The 21,283-nt window shown below is 37.8% G+C and overlaps 1 protein-coding gene across 1 annotated transcript in view; it reads right to left on the reverse strand.

Moving 5' to 3' along the window:
- The window catches only part of LOC149199524 (large ribosomal subunit protein bL35c-like), a 31,104-nt gene extending 15,222 nt beyond the window's left edge, over positions 1–15,882 (reverse strand). Inside the window, exons 1-2 of the mRNA XM_089402475.1 lie at positions 15,392–15,882; positions 12,937–13,053 (exon numbers count right to left, since the gene is read on the reverse strand). Coding sequence (XP_089258601.1) covers positions 12,937–13,053; positions 15,392–15,658 — 384 coding nt within the window. The 5' untranslated portion in view covers positions 15,659–15,882. The remainder of the gene's footprint in view (positions 1–12,936; positions 13,054–15,391) is intronic.
- Positions 15,883–21,283: the final 5,401 nt, after the last annotated feature.

Genomic DNA, 21,283 nt, shown 5'->3' on the forward strand with positions numbered 1-21,283 from the left:
GGTACCTTTGTGTAAAGCTCTTCTTCTTGCTTTGTAGTCTTCCTTGATGAATGATAGATGGTAGACCTTCTTGTCCTTGAAGTGATTGAGACTTCTTGGCTAGATGCTTCAACTTTTGTAGATGTCCTTCCTTGATGAGTGTTCTTGAGATGCCCTTTCCTTGATGTGTCACCTTAGCTCTGATACCATGTTAAAGAATAAGGGCAATTAGGTGTAGTGTGATTCTTCTTTACTTGATAACAATTTGTGGAGTCTTTTTACTCTTCTTGTTAGCTTAATCTTCTTCTTCTTCTTCTTCTTCTTCTTATTAATACATGTGTGTGTAATTCATCAAACTGCTACCAAAAACATAAGAGCAAGAACACAAGATGTTGGCTCTCTGCCAAGGCAAAAACCTCTCTTCTCTTTGAGAGGAAAACCCTTTGGTAAATTTCTCTTGTTGAAGCTTCTTATTGATCAATGCCAAACCCTAGTCCCTTGACTAGAATGTCCTCCAAGCACAAGTCAAGTTCTTCCTCCTTTCTGCACTTTGTTCCCCGGCACTTCCTTCTTCCGGCACTTCGTCCTCCTTCCAACTGTTGTTAGATCTTGTTGCACTTGCTCTAGAAGAGATACCATGGATGAGACTCTTTCCTTATGATGATCCCTTCTTTCTTTTCACCAACCAACGAACTTGTATGATTGTAATGGGAGGGTTGTTATAACAGCAGAGACAGCCTCCTTCTCTTCGCACATGTGATTGTAATAGGCTTTAGAACAGTCCTATTACCTTCGCTCTTCTTCCTTGCTTCTTCGCTTGAGTGGGAGGCCTTCTAGGCCTACTTTTCTAGCCCAACCAATGAGATGTGTGACTGTGGTGGAGGGTTGCTATGACAATAGAGATACCCTCTTTATCTTTGCGTGTGACTGCAGCTTGCCCTAGAAACAGTGATTTTGAGCTCGATTGTGTACCTTTCTTCTTCGTTGCACTTGAAGACCCTTTCTTCTTCCTTCATTCACCCTTTTCTTGCCTTCTTATTTCGCTGATTTCAGAGATATGAGTGCGTTCTATTTAGAGTGGACAGCCTCTATATATAGAGGATTGTCCCTCCTTTAGGTCCACTTGAGGCCGACTAGATGACTGCAGGCCGACTTGACATATATATAGCTCGGATTGCTTCTTTGATGGTGTCTTTGCTTTGGAGGAGACTTGAATAGGCTTGGAGGTATATTCTTTGAGTCTTATACAAACATATACATGGTGCAACATGCCCTTAAGGTCTTCAACATTTTCTTTTGACTATTTGACTCACCTATAGCACTTTAACATGTGCTAGACCTATTTCAATGAGCAAGAAACTCATTGACATATATTATAAAAATAATATTTCTTTTCTTGAATAAATACAAATATCAAAAGTACATTTATGAAGACCAAACCTAGTTACATTTCCTTCAACACAGCCTTGACAATTTGTTCATGAGAAAAAATAAATTCAAAATTCCATTTTTGCTTGTCAAAATGAGATGATCTTTATATCAAAATTGTACTTCTCGAAAAGAGGAATCCAATGCAATAATCATCTCCATCACATGAGTTGTCCTAAGGTGGGATTTGGCCCTAGTTGCCAATTTTAACAAATTCAGATATCATTTTCTCCTTTTTGAACCCTAGAAGTACTCAACTTTAGTTTAGGGTTTAGTAGTTTACCAAGGATGGAAGCCTATAAATAAAAAGGAATTTTGATCTACTGCTAAAGGCCATTAGTTTGTTGCAGGAATAATTTGTGTAGAGGGGCAGATTTGTCTCAAAAAAAGAGATTAGGATTGAAATTTTTAAACCTTCCCAAATCCTTTATGTAATCTTGAATTCTTGAAGGATCTTGTTGTCATTATTTCTATTGTTTGTAGAGGTTTTTGTTTCCTTCTTTATTTATTGGTGAGCACATTATTGTTAGTTGTAATTTCATCGTTTTGACAGTGTTGTCTTGTTTAAGGGCTCTCAATTTATTCTTGCATATTCTGAAAATATGTTTTGGACACGTGACAAGACCCAAGTTTAGCTCAGAGACATCCGCCCATTAATTGTCCATAACCTTAGTCAGTTATGTCAGTTATGGAATCAAACATTCTTTCTCGTCAATTCCTATTCCTATGCACTTGGCCTTCTCATTTACTCTAGCTCAAAATCCACGCTTGTCTCCAATGCAAAAGGGTGATGACCAGTGAGAATAACGAACTATATTCGTTATAGTCGTTACAAATTCCAGTTGGTGTTTAATTTTAGCTACGCTCTTCTGACTGCAAAATTTGTGGAAGCTTTGTTTATGGATGTGTTGGTGGCCCGATTGATGTATGAATTGCACGACGTCAATCCATCATAAGCAAGGAAACGACCCGGATTCTACAATCACTAAGATGGGGTATGCATATTGGTGCCTTCATTCGAAGAGATGAGTCCTGTATTTACATGGTAGTGAATACTCCAATAATGTTAATTTTGGGTATGTTCTATGCTTAGAGAAATTTATTTCAATTTTCACAGTTAGCTCAATAACTTTTCCAGATTAGCAATCACATCAGCATTAAAGTAAATTGCAAGTAGAACATAAACATAGATTGCAAAAGACAAGCCAAAACAAGAGGACACAAGATGTGGTGCTAGCCAGGGACAAACCCCAATGTGGGGAAACCCTTGATCAATTCTTCTTATATGTTCTTCAATAGTTCAGCAGATAAAGAGAGAGAGAGAGAGAGAGATAGTACATTTACAACAGAAGTCAACACTATGACTTATAATAGCATAGATCATCTCTAAGAAGATGATACATGAGGTAGTTGAACTCAGTTGAAGACATGTTGCTTCAACTGATTCTCCAAGGTGACTCCATCACCTATCATTGTGTTGCACCTCGTCATCATGCTATACCTCACTACACTGCATCGTGCTACACCCATCATCACTATGCTAGACCTCATTATGCTTCACTAATCATGACTGTACCCATCACTGTACTGCATCTCATTGTAGCATTTAATATCACTGTACTATACTAGCAAGTGTTGCACACAACATGCTACACTTTACTTTGTCATGATGCCCATCATTGTGCTGTAGCATTTCACATCATGTTGCCCCTTATCACAATGTTGTCACTGCTCATACTGCTGCACCATGATTGCTTGTTGTCCCATGCAAGCACCATGTCCTTGTTGTCCCATCTTCCTTTGCTGCACCATGTGACCTTGTCGTCCCATCTTCCTTTGTTACACTATGAGACCTTGTTGTCCCATCTTCGTTTGCTACACCATGAGACCTTGTTGTCCCATCTATCTTTTGCTGCACCATGAGACCATGTTGTCCCATCTTCCTTTGCTACACCATGAGACCTTGCTTTCCTTTGTTGCACCATGAGACCTTGTTGTCCTATCTATCTTTGCTGCACCATGAGACCTTGTTGTCCCATCTTCCTTTGCTGCACCATGAGACCTTGTTGTCCCATCTATCTTTGCTGCCAACACACCATACAAATGTTGTTGTTTGTCACTTCATTACTGCTGTAATTTTTGGGACTGGTTAGGGCACACAACAGTCCCTAACCGCCCTCAAATCTGGTCCAGAATTGCCCTTATGAAATGTGGCCTAGGCAAGTGTAAACCCTCTGCCTCCACGCTAAAGATGAGGGTATAACATGACCCCAAAATAGCCCACGTTGTCCCATGTAGCTTTGATGTAGCTTACGGCCCACACATCAAACCAAAACAACCCTCCTTTGCCTTGGCCGTCTAAGAAGATATCTCGGCCCTCCCAACAGCAACTTGGCCTTCACATATGACCCTGAAACAGCCTTCAAAAACCCACATTGTTCGGTCTTCCTTACTGCGGCTATGGCATGATAGATCTGTGTATTTGGGCAGCGTGAATAGGTCTTCTTCACCGTGCTATGTCTCTCCTTTAGGCAACGTAGAGGGTAGGTTGGGCAGCATATAGAATCAGGGGTCTCCTCCCTTGGACTGCGGCTAGATCATCCACCTTAGGACTGCGGATAGGGCATCCTCCTCCTAGATTTGTCTTCCACTAAAACCAAAAAAAGTGGAGAGAATCAAGAGTGAATTGTGTGTGAAATGACTCTCAAGTCATCTCCTTTTATACTAAAACGTTGAGCACATGTGGGGTCATTTGGTTGCTGGCCGACCTTGAAGAATTGTCTTATAACACAAATAAATTCATAACTCCATGAATACTTATCGGAATCGGATTGTTATCACCTGGATTGAACCTCAGGCTGAAGGAAGGCAATGCCGAGGTAACCACAAACCACGCTTAGCCAAGTAGCTAGCCCTACTAGGCCGGGAGAGGGCTCTCTCCGTAAGGATCTCAGCCAAGACAACTGGATCAAAGGATATTAGGCTAGGTATAGTAGCACAAGGTTTGATTGAATTTTGAAGGGGTTTTGCTGGATCAGGAGGAGTTGGACAGTTAGGGCTAGGGAATTAGGTCAAAATTGCAGGGTGTTCAATGGGGCAAGGTAGGCATAAGGTTTAGCACTCTAGGGCTTGATGGGTGAGGTGTTTAAGACTGGTGAGAGGCTAGGAAGAGCATGTGATTATCATGGATCCTTCCCAAACTGTAGAAAACATATAATGGTGAATATTTTCCCAAAGCAGAGCAGTGATGTAATGAATTCTGCCTATCAACTTGAAAGCATTCACTTAGAAGCAATGAAATGATTAACGAAATACACAAAACATACTAACATATGATCACAAGAGAAGAAATTGTACTAAAACTCCATACCACATGGATCCCATAAAAATAGCTGCAATTCTTATTAATCTCCTGCTAAACTGCTACAAAATGATGTACAATCAAGGTCTGAGCATCCAGCTGAGTCCAACCCTTTACAATGAGAAAGAAGAAGAAGATATAGACATTGTTTCAACCTCCTCCCATCCTCAGGGGTCGAATCCCTAAGATGAGGAGCTAATCTAACCAACATTGAACAAGAAACTGGAATCTAGGCATCCTAACAACTTGCCTCTAAAAGTGAGGAAACTGATTCATTTGTGCTCAAAATGACTTTTAATCTAATGAATCTACCCTCTACTACTAATTACCCATCATATTTACAAGCCAAGTCATCATTTACATTAGTAAAACATCCTCCATGAGAGAAAATCCATGAACACAGTGAAAACACAGTAAAATGGCCATCCTGTGCAAAATTTTCCCTACACGCAGCACCACTTTCAGGTCCCTTTTGGAAGCCATCCCGGCATCCAAATTGAGCTCATGATAGCTCATTGGAAAGGTCTTCAAGTCTACTTTTCAAAACACCTAGAATTGCTTCATTTGAAGCTCATTTGACCCCTCAAAAGTTTATTCTCCCAAGACTGCTTCTGTGTGTCCAAAAAATGGCAAAAAGGTCATTTTAAGGGTGTTTTTTGACCTTTTGGTGGACCAGTTCTACCCCAAAAACTTAGCAAATCCATAAGGTGCATGTACTCATCGCTCTGAATCCAAAAATGCAAGCCATTTTTCCATTGGGTGCCCCTAGGAAAAGCGCAGTGCCAGTGGCACTGCACGTTGAGCCTGATTTTCTGTGTTTAAAATTTCAAAATTTGCAAAAGACAAAAACTCTTCCAAACTTGACCAAAATTGGTGAGAAGCACCATCATCAAGTATCCTGATGAGCCAAGGAAGCTTCAGCAAGCAACCTAAGCCTATCCTCCTCTTTTTTGCCCTTTAGAGCCCGCCTTAGCCTAGCTTTCATCTTTTTGACCCTCATGTTGCAAATTTTGTTTCAGGTCCTGTAATGGTAGGCCATGTGCCTGATCATCTGGTTGTCCCTATTGGCCTTCTGCAACAGCTTCTCTAGGTGAAAATTGACTCTCTCAAGCCAAGTCTCTCTATCATCCTCAATTTCCTTCTCAATAGGAGACAAAGTGACCGGTGCCTCCTTGTCACCTTGTCGTTTTACCTTGAGAAGTTCCAGCTCCATGAGGACCTGCTTGTCACTCAACTGCTTGTTCTCTTGTTCCAAATATGTGATGACATACTTGGCCCTCTCCAAATTGTCCATCAATGCTTGGACTTGAGCCTCCTTTTCCTGTATGATGATGTCCTTTATTGTTTCTTCATCCTAAGCCTCTAAGTCAATTGTTTGAGTATAATGCTGCTCAGGCTCATCATGCTCTGTCAAATCAAAATCTCTCTCTTCCTCCTCATCATCAAAACTTTCCTCCGGCATCTTTTCTTTCCCTTTGTGCAGCTGTTGCACCTGTACCTATTGTGTTGATGAAGAAAGCAAAGCCCCTTCCACATCCTGTGGAGCTAGCATTTGCCTATGAGCTGATGAAGAAGGCAAGGTCCCTTCCACATCTTCTGGAGCAAACACTTGCCTATCAGTTGCAAACAATCTCCTTGTGCCCCTCTGATATGTCTGCCTCCCTTATGTGGTTTTCTCTGACACTGAGGTTCATCTACCATGCTTTCACTGCCACTATTTTCCTCCTCCTCATAATCTTTGTCCTCTGTGTCCATGTTGGTTGAGTTTTGAAGCCTTGAAACCCTAGAGAAGGTAATTGAGGAATGAGTTATGGTGAATAGGGGTAGGGGAAGGGGAGGTGAGCTCATTAGGGTTTGAGCTTATGAGTGAGCTTGTGAGAGTGCTAAAGAGGTTATGAGGGTTTTAGGAATTTGTTTTAGGGTTTGAGGGGGCAAGGGATAGATGGAAGTGTTTATTTGAGGGGATTAGAGTATATGGAATGAGTGGAATTTGAGGGAATTAGGATATGGGGAATGAGTGGAGGAGTGTATTTGGAACCTAGGGTTTGCAAATTTTTTACAAACAACCAACCACTTTAGAATCACAAACTGAATGCCGGAGGATAGAAGAAGGAAGGTACTTACTTTTCTGAGGGTCCAAAACAGCAAAAATGGTTTTTGGATGATGGACTGTGAGTTTTGATGCTCGCTGGCCCTACGCACAGCGCACCCTACAGGAGCACAACGCCACTCCTGAACGCGCAGCGCAGTGTAAAAATACACTGCAAAATTTCCCCAACGCGCAGCGCCCTCCCTCAACGCGTAGCGATTTTTGCAGGCCACGTTTGGAGGCCTTCCCGGTGTCCAAATTAGGCGTGGGATAGCTCATTGGAAAGCTTGTCGAGTCTACTTTCCAGAACATCTTGAATTTTTCAATTTGGAGCTCATTTGCCCTATCAAAAGCTCAATCTCCCAAGACTGGTCAAAATGTGAAGAATGAGGCTGCCAAAATGCAAAGTGTTGTTTCAGTCAACTTTTGGAGGTCTTCCTCAACTCCAAATTGAGCTCATGATAGCTCATTAAAAAGCTCTTTGTGTCTAGTTATCATTTGACTCATCAAGCAAGTCTTTTGGACATTCCATCTAGGAGAAAAATTGATTTTACCAAGGTCACTCCAGAAGGGCAGCAACTCTCCTATGGCAAATGATTGTTTGGACATTTCTCCCAAACCATGAGACCTGTGTAAAAACTGAAGGAATTTTTTCTTCTTGAGTATATGATGGACAAAAACCTCTCTCACTTTTGTCAAATTCATCTTTTCTTTCTCAAAAACATCATTTGAATAAAACCTATCCCGATGTGTGGAACAGCGGATTTGTAAAAATAAAGGGAAATGATGGGGATGAGGGGCTTATAAATTCTTGAGAAAATTTTGGAAAGTAGGGAGGAATGTTAGGAAGCAGGGGAAAGTGGAATTTCAAGGATTGAGTGAATGGAAGGGGTCCAAAAGGGAAAAACGCAGGCCTAACCTAGAAAAGTGTCAAATTGTAGCAATAGGCTAGGGTTTGTGGGAAAATGATGAATTTGAGGGATCAGTGATGGGAAGTGTTTAAGAAGGTATATTCAGGATAAGGGAAGGTGTATGAGCATCAGGATACAAGTTTTGCTGATGATTTGACCATCCAAGAAAAATTACCTTCAAAACCCTAAGAGAAGGAAATGAGCCTTACCTAAGCACAACTGAAGCACAAACAAGGTGTAAAATGACCCATTGGAACATGAAATAATGATGACACCTCTTTGAATGATGGTACACTCAGCCGAATGGTGACATGGACCAATACTTGGAAAACTTAGGAAGGAGTGAAAACAATCCTAGACCTAATACCTAGTGACCAGATTTTACTTGAAGACTCGCTGAAATGACAAAAATTTGACTTTAACACCCTAAGACCACTTTGTAAGAGCATGTTTGATCGTTGGTGGAAGGCTGCAAAGGCTGACACTAACACGGATGATCTTTAGATCAATCCTACACCTCTCGATGAGAGGGATCCAAGAAAAATATCAGCTGCCATAAATAAGATGACCCACATGGAGTTTGGCCCTAGTTGTCAATTTTAACAAATAAGACTGCTATCTTACCCTCTAATCATTTTGGTTCTGGTTGGTTGTGGCTTTGGTACCCATAAATTGGATATGCGAATATTTCATAGCAATTAGAAGGGTTTGAAAAGAATATGGAAGGCTCAATGCGTTGGTGTGATTATGTCGAGTTATCGTTGAGACTTGGTTTTGGTTTGAACTTGGGATTAAATCCCACATTCATCGCACGAATTTGGCAAATCAAAAGAAATTAGAAGGGACACTTCGACTTGCGAGGAGCCAATCCAAATCTCCTGCAAGTGTTTGGAGAATATTTCAATTGAATTCATAGAAAATGGTGGTTACAGCCTGCAAATTTCATGACCTTGCAAAAGTGGTTTGCTCTCAAAATTACATTATGAGATTTCACCTTTGAGAAAAAGGCGCTCAAACTGGTGCCTTGTCAAAGTATTGATTTCTTCATTTTTTATAGTTTTAGATTCGCAACCCGATGCAAATTTTGATGGTGTCATTTTCATGAGCCAGATTTGTGATCGTGTTGTTAATCCTCAAAGCAAAGCAAGCGCCTCTTAATATATGGCTAATTATAGCGAGGGAATATTTTAAGCAAGGAAAATTGATGAGTTCCCACAAATTCTCGAGGAAGGATGTAGTTGAAAAATTGATGAATACTTTTCTGATGTGAGATATATGTTGGTTATATCTGCAGTGAGTAATGTTGGTTGCTCTATTTAATTATATATGTTGGTCATGTGTGCATTGTTGTGCATATCTAGCGGATTGTGAATGCATTACAATCATTGTTGCTTGTTGGTTGGAGCATTAAGTCCGTGTGTTGAAGTCCTGGCATGTACATTGAATAGAGCTATTGCACACTTGGTTGTTTGGTGCACATTTACAAAGAATATTTTGCAGTGACATTGTATTGTGAGTGGGTGTTGTTTCTTCTCTATCAGTGCATAGTTGTGATCATTTTCTGACTATGAAGGAAATGGCTAAAATTGACACTTATTGAGAACTCTAATCATGTCTACTGCTCAAAGTACAGCGAAAATCAACAAAGACTCTCTCTCTGAAATTCAAACCTGTCTACAATATGCAAAAGAGAAAATTGATTTTTTGCAACTTGAATCTCAGCTACAGCGAGATGAGTTACAGAAAATTCATCATTATGAACTGGTTTTTGTTCAGGACAATCCCCTATTTGAGATTGAGATAGACTCCCATCAGCAGCAAGAATATGAAGTTGAGGTTGATTCAGATCTAGTGCCCAATGAAGGAGCAAATTTGCACAAAGATGCAGAGATTCAATCTGCACTTCCCAAGCCCATTATCAAACCTTGGGAAGAGATTGCCAACAACAAAAATAGAACCGGTCTTGGATATGACAAGGATGTGTCCTTTCATATTCCGGGCTATTCCAAGCTCATCCAGTTTCATAGTGCTAGGTTTTTGCATGATAGTTCATATTCACCTGTTCTTGCTCCTTCTCCACAACAGCAGATTGTGAAATGCCAACATTGTGACCGGGTTGGCCATGTGAAAGATCATTGTTTTGATCTTCATCCCTGTGAGCATTGTGGTCAATACACTCATTCTTCAAACAGATGCTTCAAAAACAAGCCTCCTACAAGAACAAAAATTCACCTTGGATGGATCACTTCTTGGCAATGGGCTTCAACAGCCAAGAAGATATTTAAATCATATCACAGAATTTGTTCACGAGTACTAAAAGGTCTTGCAATTGAGTTTTCTCCATCTTCTCACCTTGTATCTGACAGGGGGGGAATTGATGGTCATATACAAGCTTCAAAGCCACATCAAGCGAGCCTGAGCCACAACCTGAACCTGCTGCCTGAGCCTACAGCCAGAGACAACCATACCCAGATTCAGAGTTGTAGCTAGAGACACAGAAGCCCCTAAGCATGCCTTTGGTTGGTGGCCTTCCTTAAACCACTGTAGGTTGCAGACCTCCCTTTTTCCAGGTTGAAGGTCACCCACTCCAAAGCATTAAGGATCACTACCTCTAGCATAAGACTTCAGCTTCTTGCTAGATTTGGAAGAGCTCCAGGAATCGCACTAAGTGTTCCTTTGGTTGGTGGCCTTCCTTAATCCACCACAAGTTGAAGACCTCCCGTTTTCCAGTTTGAAGGTCTCCCTCTTCAAAGCATTAAGGAGCACTTCATCTAGTAGAAGACTTCAGCTTCTTGCCAAATTTGGAAGAGTTCCAGGAACTGCACAAAGCGTTCCAATGTTGGTGGTCATCCTTAAACCATCACTAGTTGAGACTTTGAGTTCTCCCACCTTATGCCATCATCTCAGAGAGCACATTCAACTTATTGTTGTCATGCATTGTTGTATTTTGTATTAGAGCTCTCCTCTTGGACTCATATATACGCCTTCGGATTAAGGGGGGGAATGTTGGACACCTAATCTTCTAAGGGTTGGTGTGGAATGTGAACAGTCACCGGAGTCCAAGAGACCACTTGGTATGTGAAGACTAAGGGTCACAAGGAATTGTATAAATGTACATTATTGTGAATAATAAATGAAATGAATGTTCTATCTTATCTCTTTTCTTCTCCATGGTTGTGTTAAACAAAAGGCAACTTCACTTCCCCGCCTTGTTTGCCCTAGAGAAAACTCCAAAACAGGCATTCCAAACCTCTATAAGCTAATTTCAAAGGAAAGAGAGATGAGGAACAATATAGTGTCCACAAAAGAGACTTGTATGCCAAAGGAGATGCCCTAATACCAAAATGATCACCCCAAGTCCAATACTTTTCCAATTCAGATTCAACCAATGGGGAGAATCCTCCTATCCAATAAGAAAAACCTTCAGTTTCTCCTCACTAATAACTACCCCAACACCATCTGCAAAACTATCCAAACATAACATCATATCCGCAACAAAAAATTGGGTTAGTTCAGAAGTTGGAGCCAAGTCATCTACAAAGGGCCATTAAGATGCTCATTACCATCAAGATACATCTGGTTTTCCCTTGCATTCATGTTGTTTCCAACAAGTATCCAAGAGAATCGGACATCGTGACATAGATATGGCACCAACAGGCAACCCTGCAAGATTGGACATATCTTCCTAGCCTAAATAATCCAATCCCCTCCCTCTCTTAGCAAACAACAACATTGTGCTAATGCATATACACTTACCTCATGCGATTATTGTAAAATTCTAAATCTGGGAGATATATTGGAAGTACCTACGCTCTAACAAATTACATCCTGAGTCTTATGTTGTTTCTATTGACTCCTTAGGCAGCCAAGGTAAACGACTTTGAAAGGCTTTTACTGCTGTAAATGGGTTTCCCACAACAAATACTTCATGCAATTATTGTAAAATTTTATCTCTGGGAGATATATTGGAAGTACCTAAGCTCTAACAAATTGCATCCTGAGTCTTATGTTGTTTACTTGTTCCTAAAGACTCCTTAGGCAGCCAAGGTAAACGACTTTGAAAGGCTTTTACTGCTGTAAATGGGTTTCCCACAACAAATACTTCATGCAATTATTGTAAAATTTTAAATCTGGGAGATTTATTGGAAGTACCTAAGCTCTAACAAATTGCATCCTGAGTCTTATGTTGTTTACTTGTTCCTAAAGACTCCTTAGGCAGCCACGGTAAATGAGTTTCAAAGGATTTTACTGCTGTAAATGGGTTTCCTACAACAAAGAAGTGTAGAAAGAAGAAGAAAATCCACTTAAATGCCATTACAAAAAGAACTAAAAACATTTTCCATCAAAGATAAAAATCTCAAACATGTTCACAACCTTTCCCCCCCTAAAATCAATATAGTCCCATGTTTAGTGAAGAACAGAAGCACAGGGCTTATCTGAAACATGGTCACGACATTTTTCCCTAAAGTCGTTATAGTGCAATGCTTGGTGAAGGACAGATATGCAGGCCTTATTTTTGTTGTTTATATAAGAGTGGATGGAAAAAAATTTAACATGTGCCTAACAGCTTATCCACACTCAATGGCATTAGACCTTCAGGCTCCCGAAAGAAATGCACCCAACTCTTCTGCCCAACTACAACCAAAAATGAATAGAATAGGAACCTCCATCTCTTGATGTTTACTTTACATATCTAGATTCAACAGAATCTGTATGGAATGGCTTTCTAAGTTCATGTACTACTATTAAATCACTGATTTTGTCCAGCTTCACCTTGATAGGTAGTATCAATACTTCTCCAATCCACTTGTTCGAGCACATGTCCTCGAACAAATCATCAATTGTTACACTAGAGTGTGCGCTAGCTAATATCAGCTTGAATGAATAACATGTCACAAAGTAAAAATGATAAACATGTTGGTTAAAGGGGAGAAAATCCATTATTCATGGTTAGCTGCAGAGTGAGAAGCTTACATTTTGGACTTTTAAAAGACTCACTCAGATATTTTGACTAGTGCTCCATATAGGGACCAATTATATGGACAGCTACATGTTTTAATATGCAGGAAAATGAAAAGGTAAGTAGTTACTATGTAATAAAAGACACCGGATCGGTTTTTGAAAGAGGTTTTGTTTAGTTATAAAGATGAGATAGAACTGCTACAAACCATTTTAGATAGGCGGTTTTTCCTTTTTGTATTCTTCTTCACCAACAGATGCTGCTTCCCAGCTCGCCTACGCACTATCTTCCCACGTCCAGTCACACGGAATCTCTTAGCTGATGCCTATACAGAAAAGCATCTAAACACTTTTATTCCAAAAACCCAAAATTGGTTCTTTAGTTAACATTTGCAATACTAGGGCAAAAAAATTGAATAAAGCTCGAAAAATTCAATATACTATACAGTAAGAAGGAGTTCACTGATATTGTACGTGGCAATAATGTAAAAGAAGACAAAATAACACAATTATGCATTGCAGTTGAAGATCCTTTCCGTTCTTTCTTAGTCCCACACAAATATAAAATGCTGCTGTAGCATTCACATCTCACTAAATACCAGGCTACATAATGCTTAGAATTCCACATAAAATCTTGCATACTGCAGACCTCATATGCATATAGTACTTACATAAACAGTTCACACATCATATTTTTGGAATTGGCCTCTTGATCCGGGTTTCTTATGACCAAAACCCACTTCTGTGTTTCCACTTAATGCACATGTAGGTCACGTGGCCAAATTTTCAATTCAAATTCAACTACCCCAAATTGAATGTCCAAAATGTTCAACATAGAATGCACTATCTATTAATATAAAATTTGCATACACAGATATACACAGAGAGAGAGACTCTCAAAACTTAATACACGGGTTATACACTGTTCTACGCTTCAACAACTAATATAAAAAAATAATACTAATAGTGATCAAGGTTGCTATACTCATAAATAATAAATTTTGTTTAACTAAATGAAAACATTGGCTTAACAATTTAAGGAACCATACTCATATTTGATGTAACATGAACCTAACTGTACAACCCTAAAAGAAGTGGATCCAGAAAGAGAAAATATTATTTGAGGAGATCCACGCCCTCTAACAAATACCGGAGCTATTTCCATCCTATATATGGTGGCAAAGCTGGATCACAGAAAATGAACATGTTTTTTAAAACTAAATTAGGTGTCTGAATGTGATTTGGACTTAACCTTAAGAGTAGAATTATGAAAACACTAAAAGCTCATGGGATTTCTGAGCGAACGGCGATAAACGAACTTTGAAGGACTGATCTCGATTTTGACCAGCTGGGGTGTACCAGACATTCAAGGAAATCTTTGGTCACTGCCACATACAGATCACTACAAACTGAACTTTGATGGAGCTACAATAAACAGCCCTTGAAAAGCAGGTGGAGGGGAACTATACGTAATGCAAGTTGTGAAACTATTCTGATTCATCTGCTGGGGAGTAGGAAATATCCAAAAAAGAGGCTTAAGTTTTAACTGAGAACACTTGTGGCAGGACTTTGCTTTCAAAATGGTTTAGATCAGCTGAAAGCTGAAGGAAATTCTAGCCTGATCATTAACATGTGTAAGGTACTCGTAAGGTACTCAGTCATCACAAGCTAAAAACTAAATCAACTGCTAGAACTTTTCCATTACTGAAAAGCTTGGTTTGCCGTGTTAAAATTCAACTTATTAACAGAGATTTGAACCAACTCACAGATGATGTAGCAAAGATCGGAGTGATTCTGTGACCCACTAACTTGAAGATTGAGCATAGTGAAGACAGGATTGGGAAACAAGAATTTTGAAGAATTTGAAATTTTATTGTATTTGCGGGTAAGGAATTCCAACCTTAGTTGTTGATTCGTATGTGACTGTAGAATCTGTGTAATAATGTCGGTTTTAAACCTGACTAGTCTTTGGAGTATCAATAGCCATGTTGTAATCTTTTCCAATTTGTACAGATTCTTTCAAACTTTAAGAAACTTTTATTTTGGATGAGCAAAAAATACATTCAACCCTGAAATCAACATGTGCAGTAAACTTTATCTTTTGACGGGAAGGGGCAGAGAAGTAGAAGAGCCAATTGTAAGACCAGAATGTTTTGAGCTAAGGATACATAATGTATTAGATCTTAAATGCAATCATCTGTGTTATTTTGAAAATGCATTCTACGGTGTTGAAAGCGTATGAACGCATTGCGAAGGATAATACTCTGTCCTGTCATATCAAATTGTAAAACATTTTCTATAAATAATGATGAAAAGTAGTTCGTCGCCTTCATTGTTCAGCTTTCCTTCTATCTTTGACAAGAAAATACATGTAATTGGCAGCCCTGAGAACTCTGAGCATACCCTGTGAAGTTTATTATTTTGCTGGAGAATTCCCTTACCTTGAAAAATTACTGAAATTTCAATTTTTTGCCCAGAGTATGCCAAACAACATAAGCGAATTGTGTAGATATAAATCCTGTTGGAATGCAAGTTTTTAGGGTTTATAGGGTTTCAACAGGTCTTTGCAATCTTTGGAATATTGATTTAAAGATCAACATTTGCAAGAGAAAGAACTTCGCAGTGTTCTGAGACCAGAATTTGGAATAGAATAGCAAAATAAACCTTGTGGGTCTTCATTTTGTATCCTTTTGCAGCCACAATGGTAACGGGTTCGAACCCTGACCCTTGCCGACGAGGGTGGGTTGCAGATTGCCTGCCGAGTACCCACTGAGAAAATCCAGTGGCTCTGCTTCCATTTGAACTCAAATTCAATGAGAGCCCCTTGAAAGACAATGAGCTTAGAGGAAGAGCGGTAGAATTCAAGGCCTTCGTTGCAGGGAATATACGGGCTAGGCCTGTACCAGGCATCATAAGCATTGTGGAAGCCATGCTCTCTGAAGTCCTGTGGTATGCAGAATAACTTCCACAGGTGTATTCTAAGCTATATGGCCTTTAGGACAGCACGTTGGCATTTGTGGATAAGAATGAGGCTTTAAAATCCTTCACTTGTTTATCCTCCCTACGTTTAACATTCACAATCACGATCTATTTCGCTAATATTTTTACAGTGCCATAAAGCTGCCTGCCTAAACTCGATCACAGTCACAGTGCTAAAATCAACTTCACTAATATTTTTCCAATTTTGTACATATTTGTCACGTAGGAGGAGTATGAGGCGTGGATGTTCTTCGGGGATCCTAGGCGTGTACAGTCACATCGATCGATACTAACTCTTCAAAGCCCTATTAAAGGTGTTTTTATTTTGGAATCGAGGTGTGAGAGGGTTAGTTCTTTTTCATGGCAAGGTTAATGTGTATGGTCAAAGATTGAAGATACTTAAAATATTTTCATTAGGGAAGGTTTATATTATAAATGTTACAATTAGTGGTTGAAAAAAAAAAAAAGTGTTATTGATGTTAAAAGAGATGCCCATTTAAGGAAATGATGACATAAGTTTGTAGAGGAAATCAACCCCTTTCCCTTTCCAATGAGCATTTATTTGTGTCTTAACTTTTCATAGTTCGAGAGAAAATGAATTTACAAGTTGGAAATAATATATTTTTGAAGCCAGTCGATATGAGCTTACATAAGTCGACCCACATGACCCACCAAGAGACATGATTGTTCGTACATGGTCAAACCACTATATATTGACATAAATGTTCCTTTATTCAACCAATGAACTTGGTTGAGACAAATATAGAGGATCACAATCTAGATCTTGACATAACTATAATTACAGTAGCTATATCTTGTAGATCAGTGATCTCATTGTCTCGGAGCGCAGCAGTGATATCAGTGCAGCAAGAGATGCATTAGTAAATAATCTCGGTGATATTGTTGTGAAGGTCTCTATATTGCAGCAATGGTCTCGATGAAGAAAGCAACGAGGATGATCTCAGTTAAAGTACAACAGTAGTGCAACTATGATGACATAGGTGCAAGCAGCAGTGATGATGATGATCCCAGCAATGGCAAGGAAGAGGATTGATGTCTTGGTCTTGGAGAGGCAAAATGTGTCAAGGGTCATGGTCTTGGTATTCGTCAATGGAATCTCTATAAGAAGAATTTTTGCGTGGGTTTTCCTCTCCAAGAGGGAGAGGTTTTGGCCCTGGAAGAAAGCCAAACATTTGTGTTCTTGTCTCTTTTGTTTTGATAGCAGTTTGATGAAGTAATCACACATACTAATAATGAATGGAACATTAAGCTAAGAGAAATTGTATAAATGCTTCACAAATTGTTATCATGTTAAAGAAGAATCACCTTAATGTGCATGCCCTATATTTTTCAACGCAGTTGACTCCAAGGATATGAAAGGTGTTTATGTTATATCATGTTCTTGTGGGACCCCCTATGTTGGTGAAATTGGGTGCTCTATTAATAAGAGGATTTATGAGCACACAGCGGACATCAAGCATGGGAGGACCTGCTCTTCAGCTTTGGCGGAACATGTGGAGAAGACAAAGCATCATATATGCATTGAGGAGGCACAGGTTATTGCAAGGATTTCTCATTTTCATCACCGTAAGTTTAGGGAGGCCATTGATATTGAAAGGAGGTCGAGTAATCTAAAAGGGGTGATGGGTGAAAAATTAGCAACTGTTGGATCCTTGCCCTTTCCTCTTAGCCCCCTTTTTTCCCTTCCTAATTCCTTTGATTTTATCAAATTCTTTTTTGCTTTTTTCCTGGACCCATGAAATGTTTTAATTTCCCTAGAAATTGTTCTCTTCTAGTGCCCCCCCGGGGTTTGTTGCTTCCTCTTTGTTCCCTTTTCTATTCCCCCCCCCAAACCAACTTTTTTGTTATTTAATATGTATTTATCGCCTTTATTATTTATTTTAGGGTTTCTTATTATTTAAAAATTTGTAATGATGTTTTAGCTCCATAATTCCAATAATAATATTAATATAGGTATATATGTATCTTATTTAGTTACCTTTTTAAATTAAAAAAGATAATGATTTATCCCGTAAAAATTCTCTATTGGGTATAATTATTTTCATTTATTCCATAGTTAGATATATAAATTATATTAACATATATTTATAATTATTTATTTAAAAAAAAATCTTCTAATTTTTGGTCCAGTCAAAAGTAATTGTTTATTTTAGTCAAAAGTAGTCATTTTTTTTCTAGTCGTTGGAGTGATCGGTCTCTCTATATAACTTGTTGCCATGATCTAATTCTTCATCTTGTCCTAACGATGAACCACACTAGTTAGTTTGAAATGCGTCGACAAATGAATTTTGATGTGATTATTGCCGAAAACATGTCTCAAAAACTTGATATAGATCACAGAAGCCTAAATTCAATAATTTATACGTATTATTAAATTTTCACAACACCAACAATATTTTAAGAAAGTAATTAATTTAATGTTCTCAAAATTATTATTAATATAACAATCCCTTCCTATTTGATTTTGAAATTTAATTTGAAACTAAAATTTAAAATCATTTAAATTGCCCCAACATCTAGAAGAATTAACAAACTTCGATCTCCATCAACAACTTTAATGAGTCGTCAAACCCATATTCCCACATTCATCCATAGGATGATTACCAAAGATGCATATAAGCTTTCAAACCACTATATCCAACTTTAATGGGCAATTAATCCCATATTACCATGTTAATCCATAGAATCGATTACCTAAGGTTTAGGGTTATAATCCAACAGATATATGGTGGCATATTTATGTTTAAAAGATCTAGCATATGTTTTTTCGTGATAAAGATTATGTATATGGTTAGAATAAAGATCGACTTATAATTATTTAAAAATTACGGTCATTAATAAATAACTATGAGGATTCGTCTGTCTTTCTAACATGTATAGCATCAAGTTGGAATTTTGCACATAAAAAAAAGTTAGACAATTTTATTGAAGTTTAATGGAAGTGAAAAATATTATGCATTGCACAATTTATATACAACAACCAAGGGATTGGATTTACCTTCCAATTGGTTAAACCATTTAATCAATATACAACAACGAAGGGATTAATGAGAAAGATTTATTGATTAAATGCTTTAACTAATTGGTTAAAGCATTTAATCATATACAACAACCAAGGGATTGGATTTACCTTCCAATTGGTTAAAGTATTTAATCAATAAATCTTTTCTTCCCATATGAATTCAATCAACAAATATTTTCTTTCCATAATTTGCATCAATGTATTAGTACTTCTCCCCAATTTCTCCTTTGACTTTTCCGGCAAGGATTACCACTGCTTCCAGCCCTTGTTACACTTCATTTTGCTATAACGTCATTTAGTTTGTCATCTTTGATACTTACTATTATTGGCATGCACATTGCATTAGAGATATTGAGAAAATACGTGTGCTAGGAGTTTATATGTAGAAATTATGGATTATACTTCTTTTCACAACATTGGGCTTAAGTTTTATTTATATTTTTTCACCCATTTAAATTGAAGTTCCTTGGATTATCTTATGAGAGTTTTGCTTTTGGCAGGAAGTTTACCGTATATATGCTTTTTAAAAAAATTTCTTTTATGTTTCCCTACACCCACCCTCTAGCTCATAGGCGAGAATGAGATCTCTAGTACCTTGTCAACCCCAATCAATAATTAGCTCTGAAAGAACTTCTATCAACAACCAATTATTTGTTTATGCACTAGATTTTACAATGTAGAAATCCCTTCAATCACAATGAAAGGTCATAGCCATGGCATAGATCATAACAATGCCTTAGCCATACACATTTTCTTACACTAGTTATTTATTTTGTAGTTAGGATGGGGTTTGTCTTGGCATATCCATAAATTTCAACCTTTCATGGATGATAGTTGATGTGGGCTAGTTGGTATTGTTAGATGAATTCCTTGGTTCATGCATTAGAATGCCATGGTTGGCACTTTGGTTTTGATTGTACATAAATATTTGATGAATTTGTACAAGGGGAAGTATCTTGTGGTGGAAACGATGAAGTTAAGGGTCATTTGGTGAAATATTAAGAAATTTAAGCTTATGTATTTTTCATTTTGCTCTATTTTTGCTCTAAATTGAAGGTTGAATGAGGCTTTTGTTGTTAGGTTTTGGTTAATAACCCAAAGAAAGTATGGGGACCTTTATTTTATCTTATTTCCCCACCCATTTGGAAGCTGTGAATAACAATTTTGGGTCAATCTTTGTATCGAAGTTGCCTAAATTTTGGTACTTAAATTTCAACTTGAGAAACCTAAATGAGAAAGCTTACAATTTTAAGTACACAATGAATTCTATTATAAAATATCCATATAAGTAAAAGAAATTTAAATTCCATAGAATATTTACATACCTAAAATCAACGTTGTAATGTTGAACTAGGATCAAAGGTAAAATGTTGGGCTAATGTTGTCTCCAACGTGAAAGTAGTTCGCAAGATTCAAGCATGGGCACAAAGACAAAAGTGCATGCATTGGAGCATGGTGAAATTCTAGAACCTATTCAGAGAGACTAATAAATTGTCCCATGCAAGTTATCCAGGAGTTAAATCCTACTCAGATAAAAGGAATAGTGTGAGGTGTGTCGAGATAGAAAATGTCGATATGAAATGTATCACTCAAAAAACAAAGCATTATTAACTTATGATAGAAACCGTACTATCAATTAAATTTAAAATTGATTAAACAAGGGATTACTTTCATCCACTGTAAATCAATGACCACTTTATACCCCTCTCTCAAGTGGTGATTCCTTGTTATTTATTATTTATTTTTAATTTTTTTATGTGACAATTACCTTCATACGTAAACATTAATGTTTACTACTAATGAAATAAATTAGGATCATCCTATTTTAAAAATTTAAAATATAAATTCTATTTGAATATGAATATTTTATAGTTAGTCATAATTGTGTGAGATTTTTTTGGAGTTGAAATGTGTGAAATTTTAGATATGTTCAATATCTTGAATGGACACTCTTCCCATCATTAAAAGAATTGACACAATGTTATATGATAATGCTTTGAATGTATACTTGTTTATTTATTTTGTAAAATTAAAATTTCTATTAGTTATTAAAAAAAATCATACATCAAGTTATTTTCAGTTGTGGTCTACCACTAGAGAAACTAGACTAGCGACAAAAAAGTAAATCCTTTTGTCCAAAAGGGCACAAACTTAGTGCAGAAACTAGCACAATAGAAGTATTATCATGAGATACGAGTATAACAAAAATATATGCTATGCTAACTGAAACAAAATAATCAAAACTCTATGTTTGGCCAATAGTGACTATGGGGATGCCAACCACAGAGAAATTCTTCTAGTCGTTATGACAAGAGCAAAAGTGATGACTAGGTCGAGTTCGATTCATCGATAAGTGGAACACAAGTGCCTAGAGAGGTTGTACATTTCCCTTTATGGAGCATAACTTCAATTTTTACAAGCCTCATTACCATGTCTTTATGTTTTCGACGACACTTCCCTGTTTTATGCTTGGAGGATGATAAGTTAGAGGGAAATTTTACTTTTATTATCTTCCTTGTCTTCGATTACCTTGA

The sequence above is a fragment of the Pinus tabuliformis genome, chromosome 2_1, assembly GCF_031772625.1.
Source record: "Pinus tabuliformis cultivar Carrire ecotype Pingquan chromosome 2_1, CPIR1, whole genome shotgun sequence".
Taxonomy (NCBI): Eukaryota; Viridiplantae; Streptophyta; class Pinopsida; order Pinales; family Pinaceae; genus Pinus; species Pinus tabuliformis.